This window comes from Rhincodon typus, chromosome 2 (assembly GCF_021869965.1).
Source record: "Rhincodon typus isolate 14 chromosome 2, sRhiTyp1.1, whole genome shotgun sequence".
In the NCBI taxonomy this organism is placed as follows: domain Eukaryota; kingdom Metazoa; phylum Chordata; class Chondrichthyes; order Orectolobiformes; family Rhincodontidae; genus Rhincodon; species Rhincodon typus.
The window spans coordinates 144,995,418-145,014,535 of record NC_063333.1 but is presented as its reverse complement, the minus strand read 5'-3'; the positions used below and the strand labels follow the sequence as shown (position 1 = coordinate 145,014,535).

General features: G+C 42.6%; 1 protein-coding gene across 1 annotated transcript in view; it reads right to left on the bottom strand.

Moving 5' to 3' along the window:
• drosha (drosha ribonuclease III) overlaps positions 1-19,118 on the bottom strand; it is a 149,193-nt gene that overhangs the window by 102,561 nt on the left and 27,514 nt on the right. Inside the window, exon 14 of the mRNA XM_048607409.1 lies at positions 13,325-13,449. Coding sequence (XP_048463366.1) covers positions 13,325-13,449 — 125 coding nt within the window. The remainder of the gene's footprint in view (positions 1-13,324; positions 13,450-19,118) is intronic.

Sequence of the window (19,118 nt, the reverse complement as noted above, 5' to 3'; positions counted from 1 at the left end):
TTTCCCGTTGGTAACTTTGAGGAGGTTACACAAAGAGGTGAATGCGACCTCCCCACCAGGGTGGGTGGGGGGTTGGTGGTGGTGGTAAGGGGATGTGCCCTTTTTGTACTGAGGAGGGGACCAGCACCTTTTCCCCAGATTGTGTTGTACCAGTGACAGCCAGAGCCTGACCTGACAATGTTCAGGAAAACATCTACATGGTCCCAAGCAGTAGTCCTTACAAGTCTTTCTACCACTGAGACAAAACAAACAAAGGCTGTGGCTAACAGAAGAGCATGAAAAGCATGGGTTGTTTTTTCTCTGGCAAACAGAAAGTTGAGGAGTGACCTGATTCAGATCTTTAAAATGATGGGCAGATTCAATAGGAATTGGAGCAGAGAAAGAGGGTGCATGCTCGTGTATGTGCACACAGTTGGTTCTGGATCAAACTGGGAACTCTGAAGAAAATGCCAAATACAGAGGGTACCCAGAATGGGAACATCGCTACCACAGACAGAGTAGCTGAGGCTAAATGATATAAATGAAGTTGAGGGGAAACTAGACAAGCACAAGGATAAAGAAACATCTCCATAGCTGCCGCGCCCCTCTTCTAGTTTCTCTGCTACTGAAACCTTCAAACATGCCTTTGGTACAGTGAGAGTTCACTGTTCCAATGTAGTGTCATGCAGCCTACACCACCGCCGCCCCCCCCCAACCAACCCTCTCCCTCCCCCTCCCCCTCTCCCTCCCAATAAATGTGGAGTTACAAGTGATCCAACAAGATATTCTTGTGGACAATGTGCTGGGAACATATTCTGAATTATCATAAAATGGGCATAGGAATAATACAATCTTACGTCACAGCAACTGCATTGCCCATTTTTATTTCTAGAATTGAATTCTAAAACATTAAGCCTGTTCTTTTACTATTGCAAACTTTTATTTTCAGTGTTTAATTAGTGGGCTCTTAAATATCATGCACTAAAGCACAGAATGATTATTACTGACCAATTTGTATTCCATTGCATACCCACAAGGATACTATCAAGGGGTTCAACATCTAACTGCCCACATCCACTTCGAAGGCATGTTCATAAACTAAAAACATCACAATAAAAAAAAAAGTGCAAATTCTGCCAGGGCCTGGGACACTGAAGAGGAACAACTTACATATGAACATTCAAATCAGGAATAGGAGTAAGCCACTCAGCCCCTCGAGCCTGCTCCACCATTCAATAAGATCACAATGCTCCACATTCCTGCCTACGTCTAATAAACTTTCTCCCTTTTTCTTAAGAATCTGTCTCCTGCTCCTTATAAATGTTCGGGCCTCCTCTTCTACCACCTTTTCAGGGAGAGAGTTGCAAAGACTCATGGCCCTCAGAAAAGGTTCTGCCCAAGTTCTGTTTTAAATGGGCACCCCTGATTTTTAAGTAGTGACCCTTAGTTCTAGATACTTCCATTAGTGGGCAAATCCTCTCCACATCTCCTCAGGGTCCTATGTTTCAATCAAGTCACTTCTTAATCTTATAAACTTCTGTGCTTAAAAGGTTAGCCTGCCCAACCTTTCCTCAAAAGGCAACCTGCCCATTCCAGGCATTTGTCTGGTAAATCTTCTCTGAACTTGCAACAGCCCTGCAATAATTTCATTGGAAACATTTGCCAGAGCAGATAAATATCAGGAGTGCTTCTTTTAAAATTACTTACAGAATGGCTTATATAAAATATTAGCAAAGACTCCAGTGACATTAAATCAAAGGCATCATAGGAGATCTCTTGCTGCTGCAGTAGTGAAGCTGAACATAACAGTACGTTTCTCTGCATCTGATTCTCAGTGCACCTGACCTAGAAACTGCTTGATGGAAACAGAGTACTCAACATGGACAAGTGCTTTGATAACCAAGTATGAAATCCTTCACCTTCATAAACAGATATAAACTCAGAAATGTTTAGGGATTTTTTTTAAAGCAACAGAAGCCACCAGCTAAAGCAGCATGTTATACCTACAAACTTCAAACAATTTAAAAACAGACATTTCCGACAACAAAGCGCCGTCTCAAATAAGTTCAAAAGTTAAAATTAAAAGGCAAGGTTAGAGTCGAGCTGTTGACAGAGTAATTTCATTTAGAATTTATTGGTAGCCATTGTAACAAGAAGGAATAATTTTTATGATTTTCCTCTTTGTTTGTACGTTCCATGTTGTATACTCCAGAGAAATGTTTCAAGTCATTTCCAAAACCAACTTAATTCCTCCAACTTCAAATTAGCCTTTTTATGACAACAGCACTCTCAGTCAACCTACTACCAAGTTCCACAGAGCATTCCCAAGAGACACTTAGCCGCTTCCTTTGTAATAACAGAGTGACTGCAGCAGCATTGTATTCAGTTACGTACACCACTAATGACCGACAAATTTGGTTTCTCCTCCAGATCTGGTTCAATTCTAAAAAGCAAGCATTGAAGAGGAAACCTACGGGGAATTTAATGCGAGTTTACTTTGTAGGACACAGCAAGCAGTCATTAAGGAGCATTCCGTGGATACATTACTCTGATCTCACTTCAGTGCTCAGGACTGGCTATATATACACACACACACACACATACATACATACATATACGAACATGTCAACACCTACGCTGTCTTAACTAATTCCACAGCACAGGCATGCTACAGGACTTAATAGTGAACACATAACACACACACAGCCTAGAAACAGGACATTCTGCCCAACCTGTCCATGCTGACAAGCCTTTAGCGTCTAGGGAAGGGACCTACATAAGAACAAGTAGATCTTGTTGCAATTACAGAGACCTTTGAGACCACAGGGTAGAATTTTGCAGAGGCGACAGGGTCTCTCTTGTCATTTGAGGACCAGCAAAACCCCAGTGTCCCTTCTTTTCAGGCAAATCCAACATATTCTATCGCGTGGCATTCACTGGCCACAGAATTGAGAGGTAAGCGAAGGGCAAAATATAAACAGAAAAAATTGAAACAGGAGTAGGCCATTCAGTCCTTTGAGCCTGCTCCACCATTTAATATGAACATCCAACACAGTTCCCTGGTCCCACTTTCTCCCCATACCCTTTGATCCCTTTAGTCCCAAGAACTATATCTAACTCCTTCCAGAAAATATTCAACGTTTTAGCCTCGAGCTGCTTTCTGTGATAGAGAATTCCACAGGTTCACCACCCTCTCGGTGAGGAGATTTCCCTTCATTTCAGTCCTCAGGTCCTATCCTATATTCTTAGACTATGACCCCTGGTTCTGGAAAATTTGTCCTGCAAGAATGACGATAGGGTGTTTATTCTATCTAGTCCTGTTAGAATTTAAGATTTCTGAGGGATTTCCCCCCACCACCCCAATCTTCTAAATCCACCCCCCTCGCCCCCAAGCTTCCAAATTCCAGTGAATATAGCTCCAATCGATCTAGTCTCTTTTCATACGTCAGTCTTGCGATCCCGGAGGAATCTGTCTCGTAAAGCTTCATTGCATTCCCTCCACAGCCAGAATCTCTTTCCTCAGATGAGGAGGCCAAATCTGCAGAGTACTCCAGGAGCAGTCTCACCAATGTCTATACAATTGCAGCAAGACACCCATGCATGTGTACTCTAATCCTCTCACCATGAAGGCCAACATACCACTTGCCTTCTTCACTGCCTGCTGCACCTGCATGCTTACCTTCATTGACTGATGTACAAGGACACCCAGGTCTTGTTGCATCTCCCACTTTCCCAAACTGTCATCATTCAGATGAATCACCAAACTAAATGGCATTCTCCACCTGAATCCAGAACAAGTCCAACACTTGAGGAGCTAGACACCATTGAAGCCAAAGCTGGCACTTGATTGGCCCCACGTGCACAAGCATTCACTTCCTCCACCACCAACGCTCAGTAGCAGCAGTGTGTACCATCCACAAGATGTACTGCAGAAAATCACCAATCTTTTCCAAAACCACAACCACCTCACCATTCTGGCTTGGAAAGACGAACAAAATCAAGGGTCCCAGATCCCAGTGGGATGGCTTTTTTTTTGGTGGTGGGGGGGGGGAAGAAGGGGAGTGAGGCTCTGGTTGATTGATTTCAGTCACCTCTCCCCATCCTCTCCACCTTGTGCCCGAGACCCTGGATTTTGTGCCTCAAGCCTCAGTCAGCAGTGGGGTTGATGGTGTCTCTATAATAAATTCCACGATGAGACATTATTTGATGCAAGTTTAGCCCCTGGTCCATCCTGTAGCTCCACTGCATCAAAAAATCATCAGGGTAACAAGGAGAACTGGAAGAGAAATCTCACTTCCAGTGAATCTCAGGATGTCCACCAATGCCTCAATTTAAAAAATTTTCTTTTCAAATGCTCCCATGGCTTCACCCTTCACCGTCTCTATATGCCCCACCCTGCCTCCCGACCTTGAGATACCAGTATCCGTGACTCCCAATATCTCAAGAAGCCCTAACTTTAATTACAGTGAGACAGGTAGCAGCTGCCTGGCCCAAGAGAAAAGATTCTTAGATGAGCTTCACAGGGTGGATGCAGAAAGGTTGCTTCCCCTCGTGGGAGAGTCTAGAGTGGAATACATAATCTCCGAGTGAAAGGTCATACATTTAAGCCAGAGATAAGGAGAAAACTCATCTGTCCTCTCAACAGGTAGTGAATCTGTGGAATTCTCTACCACAGAGGGCTGTCAAGGCCAGATTGTTAAGTATATTCAAAGCGGAGATTGACATATTATTAATCAGAATGGGAATCAGGGATTATGGGGGAAAAGACAGGAAAGTGGAGTTGAGGATTATCAGACCAGACATGATCTTATTACATTGGGTAGCAGGCCCAAAAGGTTGAATGGCCTAATTCCACTCCTACGTCTTAGGGTCTTAAGGATGGTGGTGGTTAGCTCAGACAGCTGGATGGCTGGTTTGTGATGCAGTGTAATAGGAACAGCATGGTTCAGTTCCTGCACTGGCTAAGGTTACCATGAAGGACTCTCCCTCTCACCCTCTCCTCCTGCCTGAGACATGGTGATCCTCAGGTTATGGAAGGATGAAGAGGAATCTGATTAAAACTGACAGAATACGGAGACCTGTATAGAGTGGACATGGGAGATGTCGTTTCCACTAGTCAGAGAAACTGGGGCCTGAGGGCACAGCCTCAGGGTGAAGGGGCAACCCATTATAATAGAGATGAGGAGGAATTCTTCAGCCAGAGGGTAGTGATTCTATGGATCTCATTTCCACATAGGGCTGTGGAGGCCAAGTCACTGAGTATATTTTAAGACAGAGAGATAGGTTCTTGATTGAGAAGGTGATCAAGGGTTACGGGAGAAGGCAGGAGATTGTGGATGAAAAACATATCAGCCGCGATCAAATAACAGAGCAGACTTGATGGGCTAAATGCCTAATTCTACTCCTGCATCTTACAACCTTTTGGTTAAACCACTATCAGTCGTGAGTCTCCAGTGATCGAGCAGCCCAATGTCTTGGTAAGACTATGGCAACTTTACCTTTCTTTTGAAGCTCTGGAATTCCTTCCCTAAACTTCGCCAACCCTTCAGCCTCCTCTCTTTCAGTATGACTTTCCTTGAAGCTACCTCTTTGTCCCAGATGTCAACGACCTGCCTCAGCAAACCTTGCTGTGCAGTTCTGAATTACAAAACTCTTACTTTGGGCTATTTTGCAATATTAACAGCACCATTTCTGCACACAACCTGTGGTAAGCTTGAACACACAAGTTCCAGTGAAATAGATTGCAGACTCGGACACAAAAATCATCCCTACTTAAAAAAAAAACTGACTTTTAATAAACACAATTAAACCCCTCAGCACAAACTATACACAGTGCAGCATTTGGCCAGCTTTATTGAAATTCTGGTGGAAGTGAAATTGATTCATTAGACATCACCGACTACTAAATAGGGCAAAAAAATTGGATTGGAACAAATTACTTGCTCATAATAGGAACTATGTGAGCAATAATATTCCAAATGGATGCCGATGAAGGAGGATTGTACGCCGCAAGAAATTAACACAAAAAGGGTGGGAAGGGAGAGTTTGAAGGAGGGAGTTCATAAGCTATCGTAAATCCCCCTGTTGAAAGCCAGGCAGTATTTAGTCAAACAACCTCATTGCTAAATTGCTGTAAGGAATCCATCATTTGCCCAATAAAATAACCTTTCTTTACGCTTCCTGTGACGCTACTGCCACCACTGGGTGATGTTGTGAACCAACACAAGGTCACATTGAATACATATTCTTTTGAACAGAAATGATAAAGACAGCATCCACTAGGGAATCAAGGGATGCAGGGAAAGGGCAGGCAAGTGGACGCAAGAAATGTCAGATCAGCTGTGATCCTGTTGAATGGCGAAGCAGGCTTAAGGGACTGAATAGCATTCTCTTGTTCCTATTGTTTATGGTTTTTCCTGACATTGAAAAATGTTGCATCCCTGATAGGCTGAATGGCCTACTCCTGCGCCTATTTTCTAACCTATGTGATTTTTGTCACATGGTATTAAGGCTCCAACAGAAGATTAGCAATGCCAGCTTCTAACGTTCCATTGACTGATACAGGATTTAATATGTATACATATTTTTATTCATTGACTGGGATGCAGGCTGTTGGCTAGGCCACCATTTTTTGTCACCACATTAAGAGTGAACTACATTGCTATAGATCTGGAGTCACATGTCGGACAGACCAGATAACAGTGACAGATTTCATTTCCTCAAGAACACTGATGAATTAGATGGGTTTTTACAACTATTGAACAAGGCCTACGTGGTAGCCATTTATTCCAGATTTTTATTGAATTCAAATTTGACCATCTGCCACAGTCAGATTTGAACCCTGGTCCCCACAACATTAGCCTGAGGTTCTGGATTACTAGACTAGTGACATTACCACAATACCACGAGCTCCCCTTGTACACTGTATATGTTCTATTCACTTCCTCCAGCATTGGCACACAATGGCTCCTTCAACAGCACCTTCCAGATTCTCCACCTCTAGAATAAGGGCAGCAGATACGTGGGAACACCACAATGTGCAAGTTCCCCTCCAAGCCACTCACCATCTACACTTGGAAATATATTGTTGTTTTTGTGTCATTGGATCAAAATTCTGGATGTCCCTCCTAAATAGCGTGGTGGGTTATTACAATGATTCGAGAAAGCCATTCACCATCACCTCCAAGGAGGAACTATGGACCAAACAATAAATGCTGGTCCACCCAGTAACACCCACATCCCAGGAACAAATCCCTTCAAAAATCCAAAAAGGCTTAAACAAACTGTACAGCTGCTTGATTTGTTAAACTCTTATCAATTCTTTTTAAAAAGAACTACAGAAACTTTTTGTTGCCATATTCTTTGGGGATCATAAAGGAATACCTGGTGCATTGCCAAACAGCAGTCGGCACTATGGACTGAATATCTGGATGGGGAACTACTGTGTACAGAGGGTGTGCTCAGAACATTTCACTATTTTTACAGAGGTGTGTGAAGCATCTAGATAAGAAACCAGGCCAAAAGATTCATGATGAATTTGTTTCTCGGTTGAAGACAATGTGTTGAGTCGCAATGTTTAAGTTTCGAAGTAAAAGTTAGTCAGCTGTGTACGTGTTATGCATTGCTGCGCACAATATATTGGACGAATAATGGCAGAACAAAAAAAGAATGTCTTTTGAAAGCGAAACAAATTGAAAACTGGGATAAAAGGAAAAAATTCCTTCTTTCAAGACATTGTACTCTATAAAAGATGTAAAGACTTTAGGGAGAGTGTGGTAAATGTTTGAGTACAGTTCCTGGGATGAAGGGCTTCTCTCAAGAGAGTCAGAGATGTTGGGGGCTGCATTCCATGAACAGAAGAAAGCTGAGAAGAGGAGATTTGAAAGAAGTGTTCAAAAGTGGGTGTGTGTGAGCGTGCGTGTGGTGTATGGGTTGGTGAGAGAGTTGGGGATTGGGGGCGGGGAATGGTGGTGGTGGTGATTTTATGAGTAAATAGAGTGTCACCAGGAGGCACAGATTGAAGGTCAGATAAAAGCAACAAATTACAGGTGCAGGAAATCTGAAACAGAAATTGCAGGAGAAACTCAGCAGGTCTAACAGCCTCCGTGGAGAGAAAGCAGAGTTAATGTTCTGAGTCCAGTGCCAGGTCTGCTGAATTTCTCCAGCTATTTTTGTTTTTATTAAAGAATTAAACGTAATTGCTGAAAGAACCAGAGGTGACAGGAGGAGGAAAGTGTTATAAGCAGCAAGTGGGGAAAAGACTCTATCCATGCCCCTCATGCTTTTATGAGCCTCTATAAGGTCACCCCTCAGACTCTGACACTCTAAGGAAAATAGCCCCAACCTATTCAGCCTCTCGCTATAGCTCAAACCCTCCAACCCTGGCAACATCCTTGTAAACATTTTCTGAATCATTTCAATTTTTACAACATCCTTCCTATAGCAGGGAGACCAGAATTACACACAGTATTCCAAAACTGACCTAACTAATGTCCTGCACATCTGCAAAATGGCCCCCCAACTCATATGCTCAAAACACAAAAACAGAGTTGCTGGAAAAGCTCAGCATGCCTGGCAGCATCTGCAAAGTCAAAAACAGAGTTAACGCTTCTGAGGAAGGGTCACCGGACCCGAAACGTTAACTCTGTTTTTCCCTTCACAGATGCTGCCAGACCTGCTGAGCTTTTCCAGCAACTTTGTTTTTGTTCCTGATTTACAGCATCCACAGTTCTTTCGCTTTTTATCATATGCTCAAAGCACTGACCAATAAAGGCAAATACCTTCTTCACTTCGAGGTCACCTTAACTATCCACTACACCTCCAATTTTGGCGTCACCTGCAAACTTACTAATCATACCTCCTACGTTCACATCCAAATCATTTATATAAATGATAAATAGCAGTGGACCCAGCACCGATCTTTGTGGCACAACCCTAATCACAGGCCTCCAATCTCAAAAGCAACTCTCCACCACCACCGTGTCTTCTATCTTCGAGCCAGCTGGGTTTCTTCTTCTACCAACCTTACTGGCAGTGGGTTCTGGATTTTCACTATCCTCTGGGTGAAAAAGTTTTTCCTTACATCTCCTCTAGACCTCCTGCCCCCTGCCTTAAAAGTATGCCCTGGGCACTGGTCCCTCCATCAAGGGTAAATGTTCCTTCCTCTTTACCCTATCTATGCCCCTCAATTTTACACATCTCAATCTTGTACCCTCTACTCTTAAGGAAAACAACCCCTGTCTGTTCAATCTCTCTGCATAACTGAAACTTTCCAGCCCAGGCAACATCCTGTTAAATCTTCTCTGCCCCCCTTTCAGTGCTGTCATATCACTTCTACAATGTGGATTCCAGAACTGCACACATTACTCTACCCTGTTGCAGAACCAACATTTTATCCAGCATCACCTCCCTGTTCTTAAATTCTATGCCTCAGCTAATAAAGGCGTTATTCCATATGCCTTCTAAACCACTTTATCTACCTGCTCCACTACTTTAAGGGACTGGAGGACATGCACACAAAAGGTTCTTTTGATCTTTGACGCTTCCCAGGGTCCTACTCTTCATCATGTATTTCCTTATCTTGTTTGCCCTGCCAGGTGCAGCACCTCACATAACAGGGAACAAATTTTCTCAGAGTTTTTTCCAGTTTCTCACAACAGCAACAATTTGGACTTACAACACATTTTCCCAGAACTAAATGCCAGGGTACGTCATATGGGAGGGTAGGAGGTGGTTGGTTTAAGACACGATTTGACACCAAACCATGTGGCAGGATATTAGGATTCTTTTGTGTAGTTGGTTTTAGGGTATCTGGGTTTTTTACGATTTCTGCAAATTTTCCACTGACATTACTATTAATGATTCAGAGCAAGTTCCACAGTGAATGCTTTCACTGTTGATTGACGGTCTCACTCTTTCAGGCTGCGTAAAATATTGAAGTAAAAGGTGGGAGTGAAAGGTCTAGTGCCATGAAGTGAGGTTTGTGGATGGAGTTGCACATTTGCAATATAACACAATGGGTGCTCTTTAAGCAAAAGGACTGAGTGCAGCCATCATAATCCATGCTGTATGACTCTATGAGCATCTCTCTCGGTTCACTGTAATTTTCCAATTTCACTTCAACTCAAGTGCCTTATCCCAGCTGGCATTCTGGTAAACCTCCCCCTTTCCTTTCTAAGGTCTTTACACCTTTCAAAGCATTAAATATTGTTTAAATTTGAAGTAATCAATCAACTAAAAATGGAGTTTTAACCAGTTTTTATTAGCCACTGACTTGATTAAATCAAGCACTAACTTCCACATGAGGCTAGAGGCATTAATATAAAAAATGTGGAGCAAAGCTCATGAAATGGAGTACCTGTACAAAAACAGGCCAACAAAACTGCTCTGAGAACAACTCCAAAAATATCTGTTCTTCAATCTAAAGTGATCTGCTGCTTCAGCACTCAGGAAACACGTTGGATTTTCTGGGAGTAGGTTCACTAGTAACCAGCAGAAAGATTGAGTGGGAGACTTCCACCACCTCTGGCCATCAAAGACCATAAGATACTGGAGCAGAATTAGGCCTTGCAGCCCAGCAAGTCTGCTCCAGCATTCAGTCATGGCTGATATGTTTCTTAATCCCATTCTTCTGCCCTCAACCCTTCCCATGTCTGTAAGGACTGCTCCCTCAACCTCGGTCAGTCCCAAGATCTCAGTGACTTCCCATGGCACCTTTCTGTGTAAATGCAGAGGATGCCCTTTCACTTCCTCTCTCACCCCAGGCCCCAATTACTTTTTCAAGGGGAAACAGCAATTCAAATGTACAGGTCAGGAATTTTTTTATCCTAACACCTTCAGGACCAACTGGTTCTTACCCCCATCATGATAGGGCCATTCAGACAAAGTTTATTTTTCCAAAGGGCCCAAACTCTGAGTCTACGGCTCCGTTCAGGTTCACTCTCGAGAAAACATTTGGTGTTTTGGATTTTTCAGTTTTTGGACTGTGTGTAATGCCTACCCAATTGTTCAGTTTCATTAACTGTATTCGCTGCTCACAGTGAGGTCTGCTCTACAATGGGTGATCCAAGGCAGACTGGACGACTGCTTTGCAAAACACCTACACTCAGTCTGCAAACGTGACTCTGAGTTACTAATTACCCAGCCTTTTACTTCTTCACCTTGTTGCCATCTGATCTATGCGCTTGGCCTGCAAAAGTTCCAATGCAGCTTGAGGAACGGCACTTATCGATTTTAGCCACTTTATAACGTTCTGAACTCAACATTGAGGGGAACAGTTTTAGATCGTAACCTCCACCTCCACTTTGTTCTATGTTCTTCCTGGCAACTGCTGTTTTACTCTTTCCTTTTTCAGTCACTGTTGATTTTGAATAGCAGTTATTTTTCATTCTGATATTTGAATTAACAACTGTGGCCTCATTCACACTCATCTACCTTCCGCTCCCTCTCAGACAGTCACAGAACTATCACGGTGGAGGAGGCCATTCAGCCCATTTGCTGATTCTATTATCTAGTGCCAATCGTCTGCCTTTTCCCCATATCCCTGCTCACCATTTTTATCCAAATAATCGTCTAATACCCTTTCCAAAGCCTCAAATGAACGCAGCTCCACCACATTTCCTTGCAGTGCATCCCAGACCCTAACTCTTTTTCCTCACATCACCCTTGCTTCGTTTGCACGTTATTTTAAATCTCCACCCTTTTGTTTTACGAGCAGAAATATCCTCACCCTATCTACTCTGTCGAACCCAACCACCCCACAGATCCCCATATTTCCGCAGAAGTTGCAAAATCAAAAGGCGACACAGTGGCTCAGTGGTTAGCACTGCTGCCTCACGGCGCCAGGAACGTGGGCTCGATTCCACTCTCAGGCAACTGCCTGTATGGAGTTTGCACATTCTCCCCGTGTGTGCATGGTTTCCACCGGGTGTTCGGGTTTGCTCCCACAGTCCAAAGTCAGGATCCAGGTTAGGTGGATTGGCCATGCTAAATTGCCCACAGTGTCCAGGGGTGTGTTAATTAGGTGGATCAGCCATTGAAAATGTATGGTTACAGGGAAAGGGTGTGGGACTGGGTCTGGCTGGGATGCTCTTCGGAGGGTCAGTGAGGACTTGTTGGGTCGAATGGCCCGTTTCCACACTGTAGTGATTCTAATTCTTTGCCCAGCTGCAAAACTTAATTTTATTTTTAACCATTTTTCAAAGCACAGGGTTAAGAAGGCAGCATTACAGATAGTTTGCAGCAAGCAGAAGCAGCAATAAGTAGAGCATTGTAAGAGATGTCGATATAGGGGTATTGCCTGGGGTTTGTAAGCAGGAGTGAAGCAATGGAAGGGAATACCTGAAAAGATAACAAGTGCGAATGAAAGTACGAAGATGATGACATCAACCTGTTGATTTTTTTTAAACTCATTTATCGGATGTGCATATTGCTGACTAGGCTAGTTTTATTTCCCATCCCCAACTAACCTAAATTAACAGTCCACAGAAGGATCCCAAATTTCCTTCCCTGAAAGATATTAGTGAACCAAATAGGTACTTATAGTATTCAGAGGTCAAAAGACTAGCAGATTTTTATTCAAAATTTCACTACCTGCCATTATGGGATTCAAACCCATACCCATAGAACTTTAGTTTAGGCCCCCAAATTATTGGTCCAGTGACACTGCCACTTTACCAACAAATTGTGGCAGTATCGGTTGTATATTTAGGGGCTGTGGGAGGGAATCCGAGAGGAGGAGGAATTGAACACTCAATGTGGGACGAGTTGAAATAACAGAACACAGGTAGAAGGCCATTCTGCCCACTGCCATATTGAAAGCTCTTTCAAAGAACAACTCAATGAATCTCTCTCTCTTTCTCTCTCCCCAACCCCATATCCCAGCAATTCTTTTCATCTCAAAGTATTAGTCTACCTCTTTGCCAACTACAAATCAATCTGTATCCACACCCTATCCAATAGTGAATCCCAAATATTAACCACTTGTTAGTTTTCAAATGTTTTTCTTCATATCACCTCAGGCTGTTTCGCCAAACGCACCCCACTATTACGGGCTGATCAGTCATTAGATACAGTTTCCTCTCATTAACACTGTCTAAACCCTTCATGGTTTAAGACCCTGTAAAATCACCCCTGCTCTAAATTAAGTGACCTCAGCTTCTCCAGAGTATCTGTACTCTTTCATCCTTGGAACTATTGTTGTAAATATTTTCCATGCATCCTTCACAAATTTCTGAAATGTGGTCCTCAGACTCTCAGGGGTTTATTAGTAATAAGATGGTATCATTTTTAGCACGTGCAATATTTTATATTTGCGTGCGGCAATATTGGAAACAGTGCAACTTACTGTGGGTCTCCAGCATAACTTAGCTGGGCAGGCCGAATGCCAAAATGAACTATAATTGGGAAGGTAATGACCTCGGGGTTAAACTGCTCCCGGTCTAACTGGTCAATACGAACAGAACTGGGTTTCTGTAAAGAAATCACAAGTTTCAAGTTAAACAACTGGCTGATAAACATTAGCAACACATTTACATAAATAAAAACCAAAAGAACTGCGGATGCTGTAAATCAGGAACAAAAACAAAGTTGCTGGAAAAGCTCAGCAGGTCTGGCAGCATCCGTGAACAGAAAACAGAATTAACGTTTCAGGTCTGGTGACCCTTCCTCAGTTCTGCCAGACCTGCTGAACCTCTACTCGGAGATGATCAAACAGCAAGCTCCCTCAAACAAATTAAGATCATGACCCAAACACTTGTGAAAAAAAAGACAAAAGAACTGCAGATGCTGTAAATCCGTGACAAAAATAACGTTGCTGGAAAAGCTCAGCAGGTCTGGCAGCATCTGTGAAGGAGAAAACAGAGTTAACGTTTCGGGTCCAGTGACCCTTCCTCAGAACAGAACATTTACACAAATATCTGGGACTGTTTAAACTGACTGATCTTAGACAGGGCAGACCTTAGGAGCGAGCAGATCAGTTTTCTCACAAGAGATTCACATCAGAATTGAACAACTGCTGTTTCATAGGGATGTCACTTAACTAAATGGAGGACAGATTCGGACAGGTGACCAAAGGCTTGGTGAGAGAGATCTGTTTTGAGGAGATCACTGAAGATCAAAGAGCAGTGCAGAGGTTTGGGAGATAATTGCAAAGCTTGGAGCCTAGGCAGCTAAAAGCATGGCCCCCAATTAGAGCTCTTTCTGAAGTTGACCCCAGTACTTGGCACAAGGCATAAAAATTCTTTCAAGGTTCACCTCTTTCCTCTTTGACAATGCTTGCTATGTATCCCTTAGCGAGTATATTAATCAACTTAGAGTTACCTCAGCCACGGTACAATTTAAATTGGATTGCATCAAACAGAATTGAGGTGAAAGGTAATGGTAATATTTATTCAAACTTCATATGAAAGCAGAACAATAAAGAAACCATTCAGTCTCCTGTTAACTGTGCAGTATTACAGCATTTGATTGTCTTCAGTTGTACCATTGTGCAGTGGGGTTCGGTTAGCGTGTTGCCAAAAGGACGAGTTCAATTCCTGCATCAGCTGAGGTTACATTGAACAGCTCTCCTTCAGATCCTTCACTGCCTGGCTTTCTAAAAGTCCTGCACTCACTTATGGCTCATCTGTCACTTGAGTTCATCCCAGCTGCCTTGGCTCCTGCCAACAATCTCAAGATCAACATTATTTGGTGAGTTAGAAGATCCTGCGCTTTGTGGGAGAATTTTTCACACTTGTAAGCACAGACATGTTTCCTCACTTCTCTCCTGAATGGCTTTGATTTTGAGGCGATCTTCCTTTGTCATGAATTCATTCCAAAGAATTAAATTGTTTCTACGTCCTCCATCAATTCCTTTAAAAATTCCAGAAACCTCAATTGAACCAGCCTTTAATTTTTTATAACTCAATGAATCTGAACCTACGCTATGGGCTCTTTCCTCACAATCTACTCTGTTAGAATTCTGGTAACATTTTGGTTAATCAATGCTACATCTTTTTTCTGGTCAATCTGCATGCACGTAGGAGCAGGTTTAGCCCAGTCATTTAGCCCAAAGCCTGTAGCAGCAATGAGTGGTATCATGGCTGATCTGAAACCTATTGTGATATAATCATCTTTATCCTACATGACTCAACACTTTTAGATAACATTGAATCATGAACGAAAAAGGGGGAAAAAGGCAGCCATTCGGCCCTTCAAGCCCGCTCCACCATCCAGTATGATCACGGCTGATCATACAATTCAATCCCCCATCCCTGCTTTCTCCCCATACCCTTTGATCCCTTCAACCCCAAGAACAACATCTAACTTCTTCCGAAAAACATTCAATGTTTTGGCTTCAGTCATTTTCTGTAGTAGTGAATTCCACAGGCTCACCACTCTCTGGCTGAAGAAATTTTTCACCTTAGTCCTTCCCCAAATCCTTTGACTGCAAACACTGGTTCTGGACTCCCTGGTCATTGGGAACATCTCCCCTCCCCGCTCCCCATTCTTCTAAACTTCAGTGAATATAGCCCTAACTGATCCAGTCTCTCCTCCCACATCAGATCTGACATCCGAGCAGTCGGCCTCCCTCCATAGCCAGAACCCCATACAGTATTCCAGGTGTAGTTTTACAAGTCCTGAACAAATGCAGCAAGATATCCCTAATCCTGTACTCAAATCCTTTTGCTATGAAGGTCCAGAGGGTGGGCGTACCTCCCTGGAGAGAGACAGAAGACAAATGCTGCATTCATTGGCTGCAGGGTGGGCATCTAAACAGCAAATTGGTTGACTAACACTTTTAGGGCTTTAATGAGAGTTATCCATGCCCATTAATTTCCCACCCAAACATTTCTGTTCTAAAGATCAATATTCCTTTAGCCTTTTTGATCGTTGAAGAGAGACGTGAGCATTTGAGAACCATCCACCTTGCCCATGATACTTTCAAAAAAAAGTGACAGTATTTTAGAAAATCTGTGCAGCAACAATGGACTCTCTTTATCTTTATTTTTTATTTTAATTTAATGAGAACAGCGCCAAAGCATGGCGACAATATAAGCATTGCACCTTTTTGTATTGAAGATGCATGACAATAAATTGATCCAATTCAAATTGGGAAAAAAAAACACATAAAACTGATGAGGTAAAAAAAGGTAAGAAGGGCAACAAGGTTTAAACAATAGTTTCAAGGTTTTGTTCTTCTTAGGAGCACAGCATCCATAAAGCTCACCAAGTTTGAAGTAAGAAATCTACATTCAACACTTCAAAGTCTAGCAAGTTTATTTGCAGCTAAAACAACGTTAAATCTGCAGCATGAAAACAGGTCATTTGCCCGCTGATTCTGCATTGGTCTTTACACTGGCGTCCTCATACCTGTTTTTATCAAAACTCAGCAATAAACCCTCAAATGAGGGACATGAGCAGTGCTGCATATTGTTCAGGAGTGTCCCTCTACAAATTGAGTAATGGACCAAACACCTTAAAGTCAGCAAACGAGGAAGCCATTACTTGGCTCGGAGGTTTTAAATCTACTGAATAAAATAAAAACATACCTTTCTATTCCTTTCATTCTCATCACATTGCCTAGCTTCTCATTAAATATATTAATACTTTTCTCATCAGCTACACCCTGTGGTTAGTAAATAAAGTCGTCACAGGGGACCACAGAGCTGCTCTCTCATTCAAGAGATAACTGGGGGATGGAGGTTTAGAAGGTGGGACGAAAGATTAAAATTCAACTTTCACCATTCACCTTTTGTTTTTGGATCATCTGCTTGTAAGTTAACCTCAGCCAGTGCGGGAATTGAACGCACACTGTTGGTGTCACCCTGCATCACAAACAAGTCCAGCCAACTGAGCGTTACCTCTTGTGGTAGCGAGTTCCATTTTCCAACAATTCTCTGGTCAAAGAAATTGAAACGCAGGCTATCCTGAGAGGTTTTGACAGGATAGAGGGGTAAAGGATGCTTTCAAGAGCTAAGCGTCACTGTTTAAACATCAGGAGCTGCCCATTTAAGATACAGATTAAGTTAATTTTTTTCTCTAACAAAGGGTCATGAATCTTTGGAGAAATTTCATCCTAAAGTATGGGAGCAGAGTCCTTGATAATTTTTAAGACAGAAGGTAGATAGACTCTGGCTAAGGGGTGGCAGGGGTCGGAAATGAGAATGTGAATTGGACAGTAAAATCAGATCAGCCATAATCTTATTGCATGGCACAGGAGGTTCAAGGGGCTGAACAGCCTATTCTTGATTCTTCCTGATACGAATTTCCAAATCAATGTGTGCACCAAGTTGCGTTTCTTATAGTGCTTGGAAGATATTTTACTCCTCGTGTTTTTCAGACTATAATTTGGCTGCACCCCAGTGATGTCCCACGAGCAAATGTATCAGAATTCATTTCTCTTACTGCAGCCGCCTGGTTGGAGAGAGATTGTCGCCAGAACAGAAACAGGAGTGGAATTTGGCAGCAGTGCCCATGTACAGGTTCTGTCCAACTACTGGAATCCACTACGTGAACCACAAAAAAGCTTCATTAAAAACAATACCAGCAAAATGAGCAGGCAAGTGATGTTTTGTCACTCGTGACAACTCTGGGTTGCCTGACTGCGTGTTGAAAGCAAAAATGAGAAAACCCACCCGCTAAGAGTGGCTGCAACATCACCTGACAGCATCATTCACACGCTATAGCATTTATCCCACCAGCCTGTACCCATGGCAATTCACTCCAAGAACATAACCACCAGACACCATAACAAAAGCCAAGATTAAACTGGCCACATTATGCAGCATTGTCACACCTTTAAGATGTAAAATTCCATTGGAATATTTTCAAAATAACTATTATTCAATCGAGAATGTTCAGTCTTCCAGCTGCGAGCTTTTATTGGCTCCCTGATACGTCTTGCTGTTATAATTGGGTCTTCTACCTGCCTGAAAATTTAATTAGCTTCTTCTTTGTTTTTGTCTTTGTCAAATGATGTTAGAATTTGGCAACATAGAAACAAGTCCTTCGGTCAAAATGGTCTCTCTCCTAGTCCTCAAGTTCCAAAAGAACTTCCTCTTCCTTCATCTCATCCATTCAACATTCACTTTCACCCTCCTATTCCCCCAACCAAAACCTAAAACATTCCAAATAAAAACCGACAGAACTGCAGATGCTGTAAATCAGAAATGAAAATAGAAATTGCTGGAAAAGCTCATCAGGTCTAGCAGCATCAATGCAGAGAAGTCAGCGTTAACGTTTTGGTTCCACTCGATCTGAAATGTTAACTCTGATTTCTCTCCATAGATGCTAACAGACCTGCTGAGCTTTTCCTGCAATTTCTATTTTTATTTCCCAAAACATTCCACCTGTATGACTTCACCCAAATTCCTGCTTTTTTCTATTCTATTCTATTCTAAGACTGAATGTTACACTTTGATTGGTATTCCATTTACTTTTGCCCAAACCACTTTGTTTACCACTTTGCCTCATAATGCAGCAATGTCCCAACATTTTCCCCTGGGAACCACATCAAAAAATCTCTGCCCATTTCACACAGTAAGCTTTTAGGAGGGGACAGCAATAATTTGGTCAATGAGGTGTGTTTTAGGGAATAGCTTCAAGGGAGAGGTTGGAGGAACATGCTCGAGGGGCTAAATGGCCTTCTCTAGGTTTAGGGTTGAAGCTCCAGAACACGAGGCCTATGTGACTAAAGATTCAAGTACCAACAGCAGAGCAGGATGCAAAGCGAGATACATAACACAGAAACATAAAAAAAGGAGGAGCAGGCCATTCAGCTCTTCTATCCTGCTGCATCATTCATATGATCATGGCTAATAATCCAATGATGGGCTCAGAGTGAGTGATTCTGGCAGGAAGGATCAAATCTGAAGATGTTTCCTGAGAATGCATACATTCCACTTGAAAATGCGGAGTGCTACAGTACATTATGTGACAACAGGTTTGTTTGAAAGTCATATGCATAATAGAAACACAAAATAGGAACAAGGAGGAACTCATTCAGCTATTTGAGCCTGCTCCGCTATTCAATACCATCATGGCTCATCATCCAATTCAGTCCCTGAGCTGTTCCTGCTTTCTCCCCAAACCCTTTATTCCTTTAGCCAATCCACCGAACCTGCACATCTTTGGACTGTGGGAGGAAACCACAGCACCTG